Source organism: Aphelocoma coerulescens, chromosome 7, assembly GCF_041296385.1.
Source record: "Aphelocoma coerulescens isolate FSJ_1873_10779 chromosome 7, UR_Acoe_1.0, whole genome shotgun sequence".
Classification (NCBI taxonomy): domain Eukaryota; kingdom Metazoa; phylum Chordata; class Aves; order Passeriformes; family Corvidae; genus Aphelocoma; species Aphelocoma coerulescens.
Window position 1 is genome coordinate 66,143 of NC_091021.1, and position 20,762 is coordinate 86,904.

General features: G+C 47.9%; 1 protein-coding gene and 2 long non-coding RNA genes across 6 annotated transcripts; all 3 read right to left on the minus strand.

The window, feature by feature from the left end:
* Positions 1-1,646: 1,646 nt before the first annotated feature.
* On the minus strand, positions 1,647-10,971 carry LOC138113425 (tyrosine-protein phosphatase non-receptor type 1-like). Of its 2 annotated transcripts, none has more exons than XM_069021597.1 (6): positions 10,831-10,971; positions 10,131-10,359; positions 4,143-4,216; positions 3,342-3,545; positions 2,749-2,910; positions 1,647-2,126 (listed from the first exon to the last, which is right to left on the minus strand). In XM_069021597.1, the coding sequence occupies exons 2-6, from the start codon at positions 10,264-10,266 to the stop codon at positions 2,016-2,018; spliced, it is 687 nt and encodes a 228-aa protein (XP_068877698.1). In that variant the 5' UTR covers positions 10,267-10,359; positions 10,831-10,971; the 3' UTR covers positions 1,647-2,015. The 2 variants fall into 2 exon arrangements, with proteins under 2 accessions (XP_068877698.1, XP_068877697.1); XM_069021596.1 differs by having other exon boundaries at positions 3,342-3,551.
* Positions 10,972-12,375: 1,404 nt separating this feature from the next.
* On the minus strand, positions 12,376-15,528 carry LOC138113426 (uncharacterized). Of its 3 annotated transcripts, XR_011152162.1 has the most exons (9): positions 15,482-15,528; positions 15,362-15,403; positions 15,149-15,267; positions 14,939-15,018; positions 14,755-14,857; positions 14,298-14,338; positions 13,122-14,193; positions 12,890-13,016; positions 12,376-12,670 (listed from the first exon to the last, which is right to left on the minus strand). It is a non-coding gene; the product is annotated as an uncharacterized lncRNA (long non-coding RNA). The 3 variants fall into 3 exon arrangements; XR_011152163.1 differs by having other exon boundaries at positions 12,376-13,016; positions 13,122-14,214; XR_011152161.1 differs by having other exon boundaries at positions 12,376-13,016; positions 15,482-15,527.
* Positions 15,529-16,509: 981 nt separating this feature from the next.
* Positions 16,510-16,878, minus strand: LOC138113008 (uncharacterized). Its single transcript, XR_011151961.1, has 3 exons — positions 16,805-16,878; positions 16,685-16,726; positions 16,510-16,589 (listed from the first exon to the last, which is right to left on the minus strand). It is a non-coding gene; the product is annotated as an uncharacterized lncRNA (long non-coding RNA).
* Between the last annotated feature and the right edge of the window lie 3,884 nt (positions 16,879-20,762).

The window sequence follows — 20,762 nt, forward strand, 5'->3', positions numbered from 1 at the left end:
CTTGAACCGATACAATGGCAAATTAATGGCTTCTCCCCTTCAATTTAATCCCCTAACCTATTGGGAAAAGAGGGGTTTTCCTCACTTTAAAACTCTCTGGTGCTGGAAAAAGGGGGATTTTTCCTCAATTCAAACCCTTAGAAAGGAGGGAGAACTGGGCTTCCCCCTCAATTTAAACCTTACAATGATGGAAAAGGGGGAGATGAAAGGGACCTCACATACTGCCCTGCCCGCTCAGGTGCTGCCCCTTGGCACAAGAGCTTTTCCCTGGGTGTTTTCTTGAAGCGATGCTCCTTACCCGGGTGCATCCGGCCGCTCCCCGGCTCCTGCGGAGCGCTGCGACCGTTGTTCCCGAAGCGTCTCTCGGGACGCCTCCGTTGGCCCCTCTCGACCGGCAGCTCCCCGTGTAGGTGTGCCTCGGGAACCCTCTGAAAGCGACCTGTGGCAGAGCCGCCCCCTCCTCATCCACGCCGGTCGCGCTCGGTGCTGCCGCACCTCGGAGCGGGGGGATGAGGCGGAGAAAGGTCCTGCCGGTCGTTCCCTCCCCTACGTGGGCCGTCGTCCGCCCCCGAAACGCCGGGGTGTGGGGCTTTCCTTTCCGTGGAAAAGGACCGGCCTTCTCGTCCGGGTGCACGTGGCCAAAATTGGGATCCCGCCTCCAAAATTCCCTATGTCCTAGGCTTGTACTTACCGAGGAAATTCCCTGCCGATCGCAAGCGATTACCGGTAATGGTTCTTCCATAATTGTTACTGACTTCCATTTCCTTTGAAGTGTTTGACGTGTTCCTCGAGGGGGTCGAGGGTTTGGCCGGGTCGTTTATGGCCCATCCCGGCAGGCCCGGACCAAACCCGAGCGCCCCCGTCGCCGGTCCGCCCTGAATTTCGGTGAAATATTGATATTGTTTATAAATACTCCCTTTCCCTGCTACTCGGTCTTTCCTCGTGTATCTGCAGGGAGAGGGTTTACTCTATCCCTTGATCCCACCCGCAGCTCTCCGGCCCAAATGCCGATGCTTGCGGACATGATCTAAGCAGAAAACTACTACGAGTGTTGGCTTTTTGAAGTAAAAGTCTTATTGTACATCTGGCTGTACAATTTAAAAAAATGCATCTATTGATGGTCATTATGGGAAAGCTTTTCAGAGGAGAAAATACCCATTTTGGTAGCACAGATCCCATTTTGACAATACTGCATTTTTGTGGGTTTGGGAATCCTGCCTGTACAAGACATCTGAAAATCGGTATTTTACAATTTGATATTTGGAAAGGGGGTCATTTTGATATTTTGGAACTTGATATTCTGTCGTTTTGAAATGGAATTAGTTTGGTATTTTGGAACCTGGTATTCTGATATTTGGAAACCGGGTAACTTTGGTATTTTGGAACTTGGTAATTTGTAACTGGGTTACTTTGGTATTTCTGAACGTGTTCTGGCAATTTGAAACTGGGTTACTTTGCTACCTCTGAACGTGGTGTTCTGGTATTTTGAAACTAGGCTATTTTAATATTTTGGAACTGGGTATTGTGGTTGTTTGAAACTGTTTTTCTGGTATTTTGAAATTTGGGTTTCTATGATTTTGAACTAGGTTATTCTGGTATTTTGTTCCAAAATACCAGACAAATAACAAACAAAACAAAGAACAAAATTTTTCTGTAGGCTGTTTTTTTGGTGTATTTGTAGGCTTTTTTTTTTTTCCCTGTGTATTGTATGATGAGCTTTTACTGTTTTTGTAACCTCGGGGTTTGGTTTTTTGTAATCTGCGCCTGGCAGGGACCTGGGGCATCCCAGTCGAGTCTCTAGGCTTCGTTTGCTGTCTTCCGCTACGATTAACAGTTCCTGGCATGGGAACTGTTAAATTACAGACTATATGATGAGATGCTTCCTGAAACAAATTAATTCCAGCTAAATGACTCTTCCTGCTCTGCAGTTCCTATACCTGGCCCGGTTTAAATCCGTACCTAGCCCGACTCTTCGGTCCTTCCGTTTCCTACCGCTCTGCTCGGGGCTTTGCACCTCACGCTCTTTCCTCCCTCGGTGGCGTCACGGCAGAATGCGGCGAGGTTTTGGCCGGCACTTGACGTCTCCGAGATGAACTTACCGAGAATTCTTCTGCTTTTCGCTGCACCTGCCACAACAACATTTGTTCACTGAAATAAATGCTTTCCACAATGAACTAAAGGTGTAAGGGAACAAGCGCTGCACTGTTGGGGAGGAGGATAGTTTGGCAAGGGAATTACACAGATCTGGAGGCTTGGCAGAATTGAAAAAAAGGCAAGAAAAACACAAGAACTCCAAGCCCAAGCTACATCCACTACACAAAACATATTGGCCATAAAAGCAAGAAATTCCCATCTGCTTCTAAAAAACCTAAGCAGCACAAAATAAAATCTATTTTGCTAGAGTTCTGCTTACCATAAAAAACCCTGATTAATTTAATCATGACACTTAAACTTCAGGCATATTAGAAAACTTGTACTGTCTGAAATGTCAGGGGAGGCTGATGCAGCAGCTCCACCCCAGTCACTGTGCTGGAAAGCACAGGAGGCACCTGCTACATCACAGGTACTTTTGGAAATAAATAAAACGCAGCACTTTAGGTTGTGACAGATTGTAAAGCACTGTACCTAAAAGCCCCATAACATAAACATGTACTGAAGCTGAAGCAAGCACCACATTTGAAGCTTCTTTCCATCCTGTTCCTTCCACCCACTTGCTGCAGTTCCCTGGGAGCTGCCAGGAGCACTTACTTGCACTGAAGCATCTCCCATGATGAATTTTGCCCCTTCAATAACAGCTAAGTAGGAGAACCGGAGCTGATCTGCAGTCTGGATGAGCCCCATCCTGTACTTCCTCATTTCCAGGAGAATCTGCTTAACATCCACGGAAGAAGGGTCTTTCCGTTTGTCCATCTGCAGATAAAAACGTGAAACGTTTTCTGCTCTGATGAGGTTCACTACAATGACTCACTTTGTGGTAAGGCCTTCACACCACCCTCCACATTACAGAACGAATGAACTCACATACAATTGGTATCAACGGCTCTTTACTGGGTCTCCAAAAACACACAGGGGAAAACACTGGGCCTCAAAAATGCTGCTTTCCCTGAAAGCAAAGCCTGTCTTTGCGAATCACTCTGAAAACTGGAGACTTTTCTTCCCCTAACTCAAAATGGCCACTTAGGAATGAGACCTGCCTTGGAATACACTCCCAAAACAGCAGAGTAAAACAACAGGAAATCACAGGGAACCCCTCCAGCCCCTGCTCCAGCTCCTTTAAGGCTGCACCAAAGCTCCCCTGAAGGTGCCTGTGCAGGAGAGGTGGCCCTGCAGGTGGCCCTTACCAGCAGCAGACAGGTGTCCACCAGGCAGAAGGTGCCCGACCTCCCGATGCCAGCGCTGCAGTGCACCACGACCGGGCCGTGCCCGGGGCTCGGCGAGCCCGACTCCCGCACCTTGAACGGGAAATTCAGGAACGAGGCCGGCGACTCTGGGACCCCAAAGTCGGGCCAGGTGGTGTAGTGAAAGTGCAGAATCTCCCGAGTTTCCTGGGTCTGCAAAAACAGGGTTTGGGAACAGTTTTAGTTTGGATACACCAGTCAGAAGGACTGACTTAAATTCCAAGGACAAAGTTTCAGGGAGTCTCAGGGAGTTTTTATAGCTGCACAGCCAAGAAACTAATTACAAGTAATTGTCTCTTGTTGTGAAGGTCTCCACTGGGACCAAAGGGAATTGGGTAAGTAAATTTACTTATTTACAATTCAGTTATTTCAGTGCAGCTCAGAAGCCTGTGTCACTCTGGGTATGGCTGAGACATGAAACCGCCGGGAGTGTCCCCAGGTACGTCTCAGAAATATCCAAGAGTTTCATTTCCATGACATCTCATGCAGAATCATCAAATCCAGACCAATTCGTGACCCCCAATTTCAAGCCAATCTCCTGGCCCGGCTGCGGCGCGATTCATCTGGTGCCCCGAGATGGGACCCTCTCTGCCCGGCTGCCGGATCCAGGGGGAAGCGGACCTCCCGGTCGCGACCCTGAATTTTCAGGGGGAGCTCGGCTGTCCTTTGGCTCGCGGCGGGGGCGGACAAGGACCATCTGCACCAAATTAAGGTATTTGCTATTCCTTTTAAACACAGAAATACCTGCAGGTCCAGGGTTCGAGTCCCTGAGGGTGGGTTGAAAGTCCCGAAGAAGACTGGGTCTCCCAAAATTAGTCCTGGGCAAGAAAAAAAAGTACTTTTAAGGGGTTGGACCCCGACTTTCAAAGGGGTTGGACCCCACTGGGAAAGGTACCTTTAAGGGGCTGGACCCCACTGGCGTGTGCTATTGTACTGCTATTTTTGTTTTGTCTGTTGCTATTCTGCTGCTGTGTGAGTGAGAGTGGATGAGACGTGCTGTCAAAGTACAAAGCGAGTGAGAGGCTCTATCTGCGGTTCCGTACCCCGGCGACGGGCTCGACCGGAGGAAAGCGAAGCGTTTGGCAAAGAGCGAATGAGCATAAATCACATAAACTGTCGGTTTGGAATTCAACCTTACTGTCCAAAGGGGGTGGATTTTAGAGGAGAAAGATTTTAGCTATTGAATTGAAAACATGCAGACCCCCAACGCCTTTCTGATATAGCTCCATCTGATTTCCCTTTTGAAATCCCGTGTTAAGTGTGAGAAAACGGTTCTAAAGCTTGTCTTTGTGTGCATGTATTAATTGTGAGAGAAAGTGGTATTGTATTTCTACTAGATGGAGTGGGTGGTGTCCAAGCTGCCAGAGGAGAGAGCTTGGTATCAGACTAGAAAGAGCAGGAATAAAGAACTTGCCAGAAAAGGAAAGTGCAGATAATGTTAAAGGGGAGAGTGGCAGAGAATAGTGAGAAATTTGAGAGGAGCTGGTTAGAAAAGTACAGCAAGCGTATGGAAGAAGAGATGAGGAAAAGGCAAAAGGAATGGCAAAGGTGATGGCAGAGGTTGTAAGAATTGTGGACATTGTGGTTAATAGGTTTGGGTGTTTAGTTCCCTTTTCTGCTTGGTGTTTTGTGCGGAGCTGCGAGGCTCCTGTTATGTGGTACTTGTGCAGAGCTGAAAGGCTCCTGTTTGGAGGGGACCCGTGCCCCTGTGCCTTTTGTGTTTTGTTGTGAAAAGCCAAAATTGGCAGGTTTCGGTTCTGAGGTGAATCCGGAGCTCCTATCTTGTGGGGAACCCTCCCCTGCCACCGGTCTGTGGTTTATTGTGGAGAACTAGAATTGGCAGATTCTAATCCTGCGGCCAATTCTGCAGCTGCTGCCTTGTGGGGATGGTGTTGTCCCTGTGCAGGCCCAGGTATTTGTCATGCAGCCTCATCTGCGGGGGCTGTAAAGAAACCTATGGGGAGAATGTTTTGCTGTCCTTCCTTGGTTAATTTGTTAGTCACCTCTCTACTCCTGGGGTGGACTTGGTAAAAAAAAAAAAATATTGAGATAAGGAACAATTGGTTACTAAAAGATGATTGATTACTAAAAATGTGATTGGTTATTTAAAAAAAAAAAAGGCGACTCAAATGCCTGATTCACAGACTGCAACTCTTGCAAAACTTTTAAAAGCAGTCTCGCTCCCTCCGCTGAAGAATCAATTGGAAGAAACCCCACCGAAAACCTGTGGGAGACAACAAAAGTGGTGCGACAAGCACTTCATAGAATAAAAACTAAAACTCCACTTGAATAAGTTAATGCAATTAAACTCTTGTTTCACTCAGACATATTTTTTTGGGGGAAGTTTGTTTCTTTTCTCTTTTCTAGGAATGTCAAATGTCCCGACATCAAAGATAAAGCAAGCAGTTTGAGAGCAAGGAAACTGCAAGCAGCAAAATCACACCTAAAAGTGATAACCGTTGCTTCGCTGTCACTTTGTGTTAGCCCTATAAAGTTTTACTTCTTTTTTAATAATCGGTCTAGTGGGCCAAATTTTCACTTTTCTTTTATAGGAATCTACCAACACATGAGATGGAGCTGTGTGAAAACCAATGAAATTGAAAGTGTCACCATAATTGCTTGCATTGTCAGTTGGTTAATGTTTGTAATTTGTTTGTGTTTTCATTGCAAGTGACAGATCAAATAGTAGTTAAAGCATTCTACATATTCTTGAGTTTAATTTTTGTCTAACTTGTTTTGTCTTTTTACTGAAAAATGGTGTGGCTCAGGTCTTATGGATGTATAATTTGTTTCAACCAATATTATCCTGAGAGTTGGTATAAGAATTTATACATATTTGAAATCCTACAAATATGGACTAACCCTCCCGGTTCTGCCTCAGAAAGCTTCAAAATTATTATAATCTGGCTAAATTTTTTGGATTTTCTAATTAGTGAATTAAAGAATCTTGACAAAACACAAGCAAATGCTACATGAGAAATGATTGAATCCCCCTTCCTAAACCAGGAGGGATACAGAAAAGCCTTCTACCAGCTCTCAAACTAAAGTGCTGTTCAATCTCATGCCATATGTCTTAAGAGGATGTTTTAACTTTTCCTCACCCCTCCTATTTATAGCACATTCTGCAATGTCAGTTGTAGGTGCAGAATGGGATGAAGGCAATTTATTCACAAAAGAAAAAAGGCTACTTGAGGTAAAAAGAAAAAAAAACCTTAGGTTTGAAAGAGAATTCATTTCATTTTTAATCCCACCAAAAATAAAGCCACAGTTTGTAGTTTGTGTCAAGATTAAATGACAAGGGTGCTATAATCTGTCTCCTGGAAAACAGAGCATAGCCCTGATGTAAAGATATGTTTGCATGAGAATATTTTGTATGAAAATGTTTTGTGTGTTAGTTTTGTATCATAAAAACTAATCCTTTATAATGTATAGAATTATACAGCAGAGTAAGAATATTATTCTAACAAAAACTGTATAAAGAAGCTACAACCAAAGAAGCCTCCTGAAGATACCTGACTAGGACTTTAAAGTGTAAGTTAAACCACTAAGATTAGATAAAGGGAAAACCCATTCTTTGACCAACTCAGGCCTAGGAAAAAAAACAAAACAAAACAAAAACAACCGACCAAACAAACAAGACTGAGAGAAATACCCATAGATAGTAAAATAACAAATCAGATGATCCCATTAGTAAGAGATGTTGAAATTCCAGGGAGATCAAAACGGGCTCCCCCAGTGATTATTGAACTACTGGAAGGGGTACAACCAGTGTCAGTTAAATAATATCCACTAAGGCATGAAGCATGAGTAGGAATGGAACCAATAATTAGTAAATTTATTGATCAGAAGTTGTTGAGAGAGTGTAGATCTTCCTGCAATACCCCAATTCTACCAGTACAAAAGCCAAATGGAAGTTATTGATTAGTTCAGGACCTGAGGACACGTTACTCAAAAAATTACAAAGTGACTGAGTGTGGTTTTCAGTTTTAGATTTAAAGGATGTTTTCTTTTGTCTGCCATTAGGTGAAAGCAGTCAGGAAATTTTTGCCTTTGAATGGGAAAACCCCAGAACAGGGAGAAAAAGCCAGCTTACGTGGACTGTATTGCCACAAGGATTCAAAAATAGACCCGTGATATTTGGAGATCAATTAGCCGAGGAACTGGAAGCCTGGACGCCGCCGCTTGGGAAAGGGGAGGTACGCTCTTGCAGTACATCGATGATCTATTAATAACAACAAGGACCTGTGAAGACTGCAAGAACTGGACTGTAAGTCTTTTAAATTTTCTGAGACTAAGTGGACATAGAGTCTCTCCTGAAAAGGCTCAGCTAGTCCTCCACAATGTTACATATCTGGGGTATGAACTGGCAGGAGGGGAGAGAGCCTTGAGAGACAACAGGAAGGAGGCAATTTGTCAAATGCCCTGGCCAACTGAAGAACCAAAGAACTGAGAACTTTTCTGGGAATGACAGGATGGTGTAGATTATGGATCTACAACTATAGACTCACTGTGAAACCTTTATACCAACTCCTAAAAGAGACTGGGGGAACTCACCTATGCTGGACACCAGAGACTAATAATGCATTTGTAACTCTGAAACGTGAGTTGATGCAAGCTCTAGCACTGGGCATACTAGATGTCACTAAACCTTTTCTGTTGTTTTCACATGAGAGACAAGGACTGGCACTGGGACTTTTGGCACAGAAGCTGGGACCGTACAAAAGGCCAGTGGCTTATTTCTCCAAGCAGCTGGACGTGGTCAGCCAAGGAGGGCCCGCCTGCCTGCATGCAGTGGCAGCCGTGATCCTGAACATAGAAGAAGCTCGCAAGTTCACACTGGGACAGCATATAACTGTTTTTGTCCCTCACATGGTGTCAGCAGTGCTCACACAGAAAGAAAATCACCGGTTAACCCCATCTCGCTTTCTCAAATACCAGGCTGTCCTGGCAGAATTGAAGGATGTGAGTATCCAAGTAACTAACGTTTTAAACCCAGCAGCTTACCTCCAGGGCAAGGCTGCTGAGGAGCCTGTAAGACATGACTGCATCAAAACCGTGGAGGCGGTTTACTCCGGCTGGCTGGACCTAAAGGACTCTCCGCTAGAAAATGCAGCAAACTGGTTCACCGATGGGAGCGGTTACGTCAAGAATGGTAAGCGGCTTGCTGGGTATGCAGTTACAACCACAGACGCTGTCATTGAGGCAAAACCGTTACCTGTGGGGACATCAGCTCAAAAGGCTGAAATAATAGCCCTAACTCGAGCCTTGGCATTGGCCGAAGAAAAACCTATCAACATTTGGACTGAGTCGAGGTATACTTTTGGGGTGGTACACACTCACAGGGCTATCTGGAAAGAAAGGGGTTTATTAACCTCACAGAAGAAATCAAGCACGCTACTGAAATTGTACAGTTACTGGAAGCAGTGGTAAAACCTTCAAAAGTGGCTATAATGCATTGTAAGGGACACTCCCAGGGTAACACTATCCCTGAACTGGGAAATGCTATGGCAGACAAAACAGCAAAGGCAGTGGCCAGTGGGGTTCAGATCCAAGCCCTAGCTCTAATTCCTTCTAGCATCCTTATAAGTTTAAAAAAAAAAAAAAAAAACAAACCACCATATGACACTGATGATTTAAATTGGATACAAGAAGACAAGGGACAAATGAGCACAGATGGGTGGGCTAGGATAAAGGGTCTCATAATCATACCCAGAAAACTGTTAAAATTATTTATCCAAAGTGAACATTGCATCAGATCACCTTAGATTACAGTTCTTGAAGGTTTGAGGAGGTATGAGACAAACTTACAGCATGGTTACCCAACTTACCCGGCTTAAACAATTGTTTGTAATAGCTATTTGTGTTATTGCATTGTTACTTAGTGTTTGTATTAGTAGTTACTGTTGTATGATATTATGTACCTGGAATCGAGATGCCTATGCTCCATGGCACAAGCATAAACTTAGAACTAAGATAGAGAAGGGTTCTTACTTTAAAGACATGCAAGATTTGTAAAGAATTACAAATACCCAAAGAAAAGGGGGGGATTGAAGAAGGGGCAGTCAATAACTAACTCATGTAAGCACAAGTTAACTAGTGGGAGACAGCAAATGTTAGTTCAGACAGCAGATGCTAAAAACACAACCTAAGAGGCCAGATTCAACTTAATCTTGTCAAGATAGAGGGGACAAGGATTATCTCAGAGGCTGCTAAATCATTCATTATTTAAAGCCGTGGCTCAGTTAAAGAGCAATACCAATTAAGCTCCTGGATAAAAAGCCTGGGAGATCGGGGTTGGTTTTTTTCCATTGTTCCTTTCGGTGGCTTTTTGCAAGCAAACTATGAAGCGGACAAGCCGCAAGCGTGCTACAGTGCCCCTTGCTGGGACTCGCTCCGGGCTGGCGCTGTTCCACGGTGCGAGGGGACCGGAAAAGCCACGCGACCCACGGAACCGGCGGCACTCGCCGCCCGGGGACGGCCCCGCGCTCCCGGAACCGGGCGCAGCGCGGCTCGCGGCACGGAAGCGGCTCCTCCGGCAGGCGGGGGCGGCCCCGCGCCGGGAGACCCCCGCCCGCCCCCGGCGCCTGCCGAACGGCACCGGCACCGGCGCCTGACCGAAGGGGAGCCGGCGGCGCCCGAGCCCCGCGCACGGACGGCACGGAGCGGGCGGGACGACCCGGGGCGGCGCGGCTCCGTGCCGCATCTCCCGCCGGCCGGCCCGGCGGCGCTCACCTCGGCTCCGCGCGGCTCGGACCGGCGCGGCTCCGTCGGTCCCTGTCGGCGGCCCAGCCCCCAAATTCCCACTCCTCCTTAGAAATTCCCCAGGGGCCGGGAGTGCTCCCACGCGAGACATTCGGTGCCGGGGCATGGCCGGAAGCGACCTCAAATGCGGTGGCACGCTCCGATTCAAACCTTTCAAGTGCTGGAAAAGCCGGAGTTTCTTTCAATTTAACCCCTGAAACTGAGGCAACGGGGGGTGTTCACCTCAATTCAAACCAATACAATGGTAAATAAATGTGTTCTCCCTTTCTATTTAATGGTCTAAGATATCAGAAAGAGAGGAGTTTTCCTCAACTCTCTCAAATGATGGGGAAAGGGCGATTTTTACCTTCATTAAAACCCTCAAAAAGCAGGGGCAGCAGGGCTTCCCCCTCAATTTAGAACTTAGGTTGATGAAAATGGAGGGGTTACCCTCAATTCAAACCCATAAAATGGTAACATCTGTGCTTTCCCCTTCCATTTAAAATGGAAGGGGGATCCCCTCGTTCAAACACAGACAATAATGAAGGAGGAGTTTCTTCCCTCCATTTAAACTCCTTTTGTTCTCGTAATCCCCATTTTTTTCTGAGGGCACGGGGGGAGGGACTGGCAAGATGAAATCGGAAGGGAAAAATAGAAAGAACCCCCCCCGCAAACCCACGCACCGGCTCACCTGCTTAGCTGCAGCTGCCTGGCGCCTCCTTTGGCAATGCTCCGCATCTAACTGCATCCGAGTGCTCCCCCAGACCCTGTGAGATGCTCTCACCGTCCTTTCGTGAGAGACCCCCCAGGACCTCACCGTAAGCCCCTCTCCTCCAACATAGCCCCACAAAAGTGAGCTGAGGTAACCCCTCCTAAAACAGGCCCCGGCAGGAGCCGCCCTCTCCTCACCGTCACAGTTCACACCTGGGGCTGCTCTGCCCCCTCATCATTCTCACGGCTCACACCTGGGGTTGTTGCCAGTCCAAGTGTGAGGGCAGGTGCAGAAAGGATTTGCTGCTCCTTCCCTGGACGGCTCATTGTCTGCACCTGACACGCCGAGGCACTGGGCTTTCCTTTCCATAGATAATAGATAGTTGATGCCAGGTGCAGGTAAACTGTCAGGGTTGGTTTTTGAAATATTTTTTTAAACTAGAAAGTGTTCCATAAGTATGCATGTGACTTTTGAGATTTGATATACGAGACTTGTTGAGCTTTTGACGGGGTACCCTTCCTTCTCAGACCGGGGTAACGGAGCAGAGGAGGCTGCTGTTCTGCTAAGTTCTTTATTTCATAGTCTCACAGCTTTCTTGAAGGCAGAGTTCAGAGGGGGCTACATGACAAAGCCAAGCAGCAACAGCAGGCAAAAACAGCCTCTTCTATATGTTCTATATGCTCCATATACTCTATATGCTTTATATACTATACACACTATACTTGATGCACTCTATACAATGTACTATACACTCTATATTTTTTCTTACAGAAGTGTGGATTATATTTGTTAACTGACCAATAAGATTAATACACGATTCTAGTTTCTCTTAACCTATCCTGGCCTGATTCTAACAGTCGTAAGCCTTACACAAGTACTACATAGGTATTACACAGATTTGCGTATGCAGTTTCTATCGGCTCTTATTGTTTATGTGGACAGTCTATCTAAAAAATATGAACAGTGTAATTCTATCTATATTTTGTCTAAAGTAAAGAATTCTGTGAAAAGGTAACACTGCTGCAGCAAGAACTGTGTTTAAGGTCTCTGCTACAGCTTTTTAATGTTTAAGGCACTTAGCATATATTTCCACTGAAGTTAAAAATCTATGTTTCTATTTCACTTTGGTGTGGCTTTATGTATCTCAGCCTGTCCAAAGGTTTAAATTCAATCCCCGTGCTTTGGCTTCCCTCTGGGCCTGAGTCCAGAGGAGCTTTTGCTCCGACAGAGACTAAATCTCTCACCGGTTTTAGAGTACTGCATTGAAAGTCTGTGCGCTTTCTCTTCTTTCCCTGTTCTGAGCGAGTTCTTTGGAACTTCTTTCTTCATTGAATTTTTTTATTTACACTTCAGCAAAATGTGGAAATAACATATACAAACACAAGTACGAATACAATCCATATACATGCTGGCAAAAGTCCAATTTACACACGGAGCAATACATGGAAATTCAGTGGCAAACACCAATACAGAACAATACAGGGCAATGCAAGCCAAATACATATCAATACAATAAAACAATGCTACTGTTTCTGGAAAGTTTATTACATTTTCTTTTATTGTTATAAGAAACCCAAAACAGCAACATGTAGAGAACATAACAGTCATCCACCACCCACACCTCCTTTAGCTTACACACAAACCCACCCTTGCTCTCATCTTGACCGCTCCACTAACCCTCGGCGCTCTATGGGAATGTGGTTCCCAGGAGCCTCCAAATCATCCTCCCTCACAAAACCCCATCGCCGGCACGGTCCGCACCCAAACCTTGGTGATGAACGTCGCCTCGCAGACCGGCCAGGACCGAAGGAAAAAAAACCTGGGGGGGGCGGGGAACAAACCTGGCTGGGGTTTTTTTAATTCAAAATTTAAAAATGTGTTGAAAAACCTGAAAGGCAAAAATCTCACATACAACATTAGAACCCATCAACACACATGCTCTCACAGGCAGACAGAAGCAGAAAGACAGACAACTCTCACAGACACACACAGTCACACACTCTTCAGCTTCCTGCTTCCTTTGTTCTGCAGCCCTTACTCAAAAAACTCTACGGATGAAGATGCTTCAGCACATCTTCCAGCTGCTGCTCCTCAACATCAAACGGTAGATTCTGGGAAAACTGGTAGCATCAGTGACCACAGAGATCCAAAGCCACCTCAGGGACCTGAGAGACAACATGAGGCGGTCAGTGAGGGGCCGAAGGCTAGGAGTTATCTCCACGCTAGGCCCATAAATTTTCTACCCAAAACCCCATAGAAAAGATATGAACCTTTAAGTTTTATAACTGTTCTTCTTAACCATTACCCTGCCAGGGCAGGGCAGCTCCAACTGCAAAGAGCACATGGACAAGGTGGTGCGCCGAATATAAGCAAAGACGACACGACGGCTTGAGATAACTCTCTGGAAGATTAATTCTTGAGCCCGATATGCTTTAAGGCAACAAAACCTACAGAACTACCGCGGTCACGTGAGGAGGGTCTAATATGCTCCATATAGAAGTCTAAGGGAATAGGACGTGAACAGAAGGCACTACCAAAAGTGAGAAGGAAGATGGATGAGAACATCTCCTGCACTTCCTCTGGTCTCAAAAAGTAAAAATGTAAAGATGCTGGAATAAGCCCAATCTGGGAAAGTATACAAGGAGAGACCCCCCCCCCCCACTGCCAATACGGCCCAGAACAATGCTGATAAAGCATCAAGACATAACAAAGCCCTAGGACACAGAAGAGGGTGGACACAAACTACACAACATAGACACAAACTACGTAACACAGAGAGAAGTTAAAACTGCCCAGCAGTTTCACCTGATGGACCCAAGATTCCTGCTGCAAGATGAGCCAGAAAGTGATGATGCCAAAGGAAAGACGGCTCTATGGCAATAGCACGTGACAGTGAAACAACTCCTTACGAGAAGTTAGTGCCAAAGCTGTTAAGAGGATGCTCAAGAAGTTCAGTAGGCCTAGAGAAAGAGGTGATGACTGCTGGGCAGCCGCTCCGGACCCAAAGGCAGGCTCCTCAGGCAAAAAGATCTGCAATGACATCAAGACTCAAAGCACAAAGCTTGCAAAAACATGGGTATGGAACTGCTCTGCCCGGCAAAGGGTCAGGTGATGCTAAGGAGAAACCCTCTCCCTTTACTTCCAAGGGGCCCATCCCACTACAGCCCTCTCCTCTAAGCTAACTTCAGATTGCCTCCTGTGATTCCAAAGGTTTTTCCCTTCTCCCAACCACGAGTCCCAACACTTAGCTTTCAGAGATGAGAAGAAAAAATCCATCCTCGACAGAAAAGAACACGTGGGCGCTGTGGACATCAGTACAGTCCCTGTAGTCTGCTTTGGAGGCTGCAAAAATTCAGAAAGAAACTTCAGACTGCGATGAGACGTCCCAAAAATGACCCCTTGTGCAACGCCCCCCTCCCTCGTAACTGCAAAGGCTAATCGCTTACTGGCCGTTTCCAAACTTCGGCTCCACACTGGCTCATGGTACCTAAGACGACAAAACAGAAAACATGACTATCACCCTCCAGAAGATTAATCCCCAGGGCTCCTCTACACTGCTGCCCTGGCGCACCGCAAATCTTCATCCGACTCTGGAGGGGGCCTGGACAATACCCGCAAAGTGAAAAGGTACATGCTTGGCACCTCAAAGGACTAAGGCAAAAGACCTGTGACATGAGATGCACAAAAGACAAAGAACGCACAATAGACACATGACATGTACCGGGACTGCTCTGCCCTGCGCACCTCGGCACTGTGATCAAAAGCAAGACTTAAGCTTTATGGGTCCTAAGGGGTCCCTTCTTGGGTATCCCCACCTCCAAATCTGACTCAAAAATATCTCCGGTGAGTGCCAACTCGACACCCCGCTTTCACCCCTACTGTGGGTCACAGGTCTCGACTTACCTCTTGGATATCTGGGGATGTCAATCTGCCTCGGGTGCAAAAGGCGGCCGCCTCACCATGCAGGCAGCTGGTGCCTTCACCAGGCTGGTTATCTCTTAGTCAGCTACAATAAACAAAACCAAACAAACATCAGTGCATGAGCTTAGTGGCACCTCAGCCAAAACCCATCAATTCTGCCACTCACCGTCTCCTAAAAAGGCTGGAGTCCTCAGGCCGCACGCTCTGGCCGCGCTCCAAGGCCAACACCATCGTTGTAGGGTATAGCTGAGTTGAGTGGAGACGAGGTGATGTAGCATTGCTAAAACTTGAGCAGACCCGCGCTCCCCCTCCCTCCCTCCCCAACGTATTGCAACTCCTCGGCCATTGCCAAAGGCAACCTGGAGGGTACCCTCACATGGAAAAGGTAAAGGCTTCGTCACAGAGTCCCATGATACTCGCAGAGTACTAACAAGGGCAGCGAGACAGGTCCGTCGGCTGGTCGGTGAGGAGTACGGCATAAGACGGTGGGACGGCCTGAAACACACAAATGACAATGGATGCTTAGAGCTGTATCAGAACTTGGCACCCAAGGAATAACATGTGGTTCTTTCCACCAATGACTTCTTACCTCATTCACTTGACCTTGACTGCTGAGATCTGGCTTTACCTCCTAAGAACAAAGACAAAGAACAATCCTGTAACACAGCCACCATTTATGTTCGCCCTGCAAAGACAAACAGTGACCGACCTTCAGGTGGGAACCCCCTCACCCGGCATGGGGCGCTCTGCCACGGATTTAATCCGTCTGCATCTGCAAGAAAGTGATGACAAAAGTCAAAGGGCTGCATGAGAACTTCACAGCTCCAGCCATCTTGTGACAATCTAGAAATATCAACTAGAGGACAAACTGCACCCTACATTACAAATTTCAAGTCCCCAAGCCTTGTTCTATTACACCGATATGCCAGAGTATGCTGCAGGGCAGAGCAGCTCTGGGCCAAACCCATGCAGGCACCCATGACAGAGGAGATGACAAACGAGAGGATACAACAAGGAGAGAGAACTCAGGGTGGAAAGCATGACTGCAAGCACATCAAAGGGCTAAGGCAAAAGACCTGTGACACAGGACACCCAAAAGACATGGCATGCACTATAGACAAGTGACACAACATGCACTCGGATTGCTCTGCCCTGCGCACCTCAGCATTGTCATCAAATGTGAGACTTTCACTTTATGCGGGCTAAGGCGCCCCTTCTTGGGTATCCCCATCTCCAAAGCTGACGCAAAAATCCCTCCCGGCGAGGCCCGACTCGATACTCCGCTTTCATCCCCTTGACTTATCTCTCAGACGTCCTGAGATGTGAATCCACCTGGGACGCAAAAGAAGACCGCCTCACCATCCTGGAAGCTCCTACCATCGCCGGGCTTTTGTCTTTTAAACAGCTACAATAAAGAAAACCAAACATCAGTACACGAACTTCGTGGCACATTGGCCAAGCCCCCAACAGTTCCACTACTCACCGTCTCCTAAGAAGGCCGGGGTCCTTGGGCCCCACGCTTTGGCCGCGCCCCGAGGCCGATACCGTCATCGCAGGGTATACCTGAGTTAAGAGGAGAGGAGGTGATGCGGGACTGCGGAAACTTGAGGGGACCCTCGCTCCCCCCCCCCCCCCCCCCACCCCGACTTGCCGCAACTCCTCGGCCATCGCCAAAGGCTACCGGGATGGTACCTTCACATGGAAAAGGTAAAGGCTTCATCGCAGAGTCCCGTGATACTTGCGGAGGACTCAGTAGGGCGGCAAGACAAGTCTGTCAGCCAGTCAGCGAGGAGTTTGGTGTAATACAAGGGGACTACCTGAAAACACACAAATGACAATGGATGCTTAGAGCTGTACCAGAACTTGGCACCCAAGGCATAACAAGTGGTTCTTTCCACCAGTGACTTCTTACCTCATTCACTTGACCTTGACTGCTGAGATCTCGCTTTACCTCCTAAGAACAAAGACAAAGAACAAGCCTATAACACAGCCACCATTTATGTTTGCCCTGCAAAGACAAACAGTGACCGACCTTCAGGTGGGAACCCCCTCACACGGTATGGGGCGCTCTGCCGCAGATTTAATCCGTCTGCATCTGCAAGAAAGTGATGACAAAAGTCAAAGAGCTGCATGAGAACTTCACAGCTCCAGCCATCCTGTATGAGTCTAGGAATACCATCTTGAGGCCAAGCTACAACCTACACCACAAATTCCACATCCCCAGGCCTTGTCCTATTACACCCATACTCCACAGTATGCTGCAGGGCAGAGCAGCTCTGGGCCAAACCCACTCAGGCACCCGTGACACAGAAGATGACAAACAAGGGGACACAACAAGGAGAGAAAACTCTAGGCTAGATGATCACAAGGACCGAGCAAATAAGGAATGAGATGACCACGGCGAGACCGACGGTGAGCCAACGAGGCTGCAAGAACCCTGGCAGAGGAGGATGATAACAGAAGGGCTTATTCCAAGAACCGCAAAGATGGATGCCCGAGAATTGGACGGGTGGAATCCTCTAGCTAGCTTCACATTCTTACAAGCCTTCATCCTCTATAATGGATCATTGCAGTGCACAGCTGACAATGCAGCTCAGAACAAGACCTGAAAAGACACCCGACTCAACGTCGCTGAAGAGAGACGCGATCCTGATGCACCTCCAAGCTCACGAGTCAAAGGATCAATGGTATCGGCACCACACTGAGGAACACCGAGAACAGAGACGCTAAGAATAATGCCCAGCGTTTGCGATAAGCATCTCAAAGGGCTAAGGCAAAAGACCTGTGACATGAGATGCACAAAAGACAGAGAACGCACAATAGACAGGTGACATGTACCAGGCCTGCTCTGCCCTGCGCACCTCGGCACTGTGATCAAAAGCAAGACTTAAGCTTTATGGGGCCTAAGGGATACCCCTTCTTGGGTATCCCCACCTCCAAATCTGACTCAAAAATACCTCCTGGTGAGTCCCAACTCAACACCCCGCTTTCACCCCTACTGTGGGTCACAGGTCTCAACTTGTCTCTTGGATGTCTGGGGATGTCAATCTGCCTCGGGTGCAAAAGAAGGCTGCATCACCATGCGGGAAGCTCGTGCCTTCACCGGGCTGGTTCTCTCTTAGTCAGCTACAATAAAGAAAACCAGACAAACATCAGTGCATGAGCTTAGTGGCACCTCAGCCAAAACCTGTCAATTCTGCCACTCACCGTCTCCTAAAAAGGCTGGCCTCCTCAGGCCGCACGCTTTGGCCACGCTCTGAGGCCAATGCCATCGTCATCGTCACAGAGTATACCTGGGTTAAGAGGAGACGAGGTGATGCGGCATTGCCGAAACTTGAGTGGGCCCTCGCTCCTCCCTCCCTCCGCAACTCACTGCAACTACGCGGCAGCTGCCGAAGGCAACCTGGACGGCACGTTCAAATGGAAAAGGTAAAGGCTTTGTCACAGAGTCCTGTAATACTTCCGGCGGGCTAACGACAGCAGCGAGCCCGGTCCATCAGCCAGTTGGCAAGGAGTTTCACCATAATACATGGGGACTGCCTAAAGCACACAAATGACAATGGATGCTTAAAGCTTAGAGTGACAGAACTTGGCATCGAAACAATAACAACCGGTTCAGTACACCGGTCACCACTTACCTCACTAACTTGACTTTGACTGCTGAGATCTGGCATTACCTCCTAAAAACAAAGACGAAGAATGATGCTGTAACACAGCCACCAATTACACTTGCCCCGCAAACAAACGGTGACTGACCTTCCGGCAGGAAACCCCCTCACCTGGTATGGGGCGCTCTGCCATGGATTTAATCTGCCTGCATCTGCAAGAAAGTGATGACAAAAGTCAAAGCGCTGCATGAGAACTTCACAGCTCCAGCCATCTTGGGACAATCTAGGAATATCATCTAGAGGCCAGACTACACCATACATTACGGATTTAAAGGCCTTGGGCCTTGTTCTATTACACCTATATGCCAGGGTATGCAGCAGGGCAGAGCAGCTCTGGGCCAAACCCATGCAGGCACCCGTGACACAGGAGACGACAAAAGAGGAGATGCAATGAGGAGAGAGAACTCTCAGCAAAAAGCACGACTGCAAGCACATCAAAGGGCTAAGGCAAAGGACCTGTGACACAAGATGCCCAAAAGACACAGCATGCAAAATAGACAAGTGACACAACATGCACTCGGATTGCTCTGCCCTGCGCACCTCAGCATTGCGATCAAATGTGAGGCTTTCCCATTATGTGGGCTAAGGGGCCCCTTCTTGGACATCCCCATCTCCAAAGCTGACTCAAACTCCCTCCCAGCAAGCCCCGACCCGACACCCCGCTTTCATTCCCTCCGTGGGTCATATCCCTCAACTTATCTCTCGGACATCTGGGGATGTGAATCTTCCTGGGGCGCAAAAGAAGGCGGCCTCTTGCAGGCCCAGAAGCTTCTGCCATTGCCAGGCTGCTGTCTCTCAGTCAGCTACAATAGAGACAAACAAACATCAGTATATGAGCTTAGTGGCATGTCAGCCAAAACCCATCAATTCCACTACTCACCGTCTCCTAAGAAGGCCAGGGTCCTCGGGCCACACGCTCTGGCCGCGCTCCAAGGCCGACGCCATCATCGCAGGGTATACCTGGGTTGAGGGGAGACGAGGTTATGCAGCATTGCTGAAACCTGAGTGGACCCTTGTTCCTCCTCCCTCCCCAACATGCTGCAACTCCTCGGCCGTTGCCAAAGGCTACCCAGACGGTACCTTCGCATGGAAAAGGTAAAGGCTTCATCGCAGAGTCCCATGATACTTGCAGAGGACTCACGAGGGCGGCGAGCCAGGTCCATCAGCCAGTCGGTGAGGGGTTTCAGTGTAATACAAGGGGACCGCCTGAAACACACAAATGACAGTGGATGCTTAGAGCTGTACCAGAACTTGGCACCCAAGGCATAACAAGTGGTTCTTTCCACCAGTGACTTCTTACCTCATTCACTTGACCTTGACTGCCGAGATCTGGCTTTACCTCCTAAGAACAAATACAAAGAACGATCCTGTAACAAAGCCACCAGTAACACTTGCTGAGGAAACACAAACAGTGACTGACCTTCCTGGGGGAACCCCCTCACCCGGTATAGGGCGCTCTGGCATGGATTTAATCTGTCTGCATCTGCAAGAAAGTGATGACAAAAGTCAAAGCGCTGCATGAGAACTTCACAGCTCCAGCCATCTTCTGACAATCTAGAAATATCATCTAGAGGACAAACTGCACCCTACATTACAAATTTAAAGGCCTTGGGCCTTGTTCTGTTACATTGATATGCCAGGGTATGCAGCAGGGCAGAGCAGCTCTGGGCCATTCCATGCAGGCACCCGTGACACAGGAGACGACAATCAAGGGGATGCAACAAAGAGAGAACTCTCGGCGAAAAGCATGACTGCAAGCACATCAAAGGGCTAAGGCAAAAGACCTGTGACACAAGATGCCCAAAAGACACGGCATGCACAATAGACAAGTGACACAACATGCACTCGGATTGCTCTGCCCTGCGCACCTCAGCATTGCGATCAAATGTGAGGCTTTCCCATTAGGTGGGCTAAGGGGCCCCTTCTTGGACATCCCCATCTCCAAAGCTGACTCAAAACTCCCTCCCAGCAAGCCCCGACCCGACACCCCGCTTTCATTCCCTCCGTGGGTCATATCCCTCAACTTATCTCTCAGACGTCTGGGGATGTGAATCTTTCTGGGGCGCAAAAAAGGCCGCCTCTCGCTGTCCCAGAAGCTGCTGCCATTGCCAGGCTGCTTTCTCTCAGTCAGCTACAATAAAGACAACCAAACATCAGTATATGAGCTACGTGGCATGTCAGCCAAAACCCAACAAATCCACTACTCACTGTCTACTAAGAGAGCCTGGGTCCTCAGGCCGCACGCTCTGGCCGCGCTCCAAGGCCGACGACATCATCGCAGGGTATACCGGGGTTGAGTGGAGACGAGGTATACAGCATTGC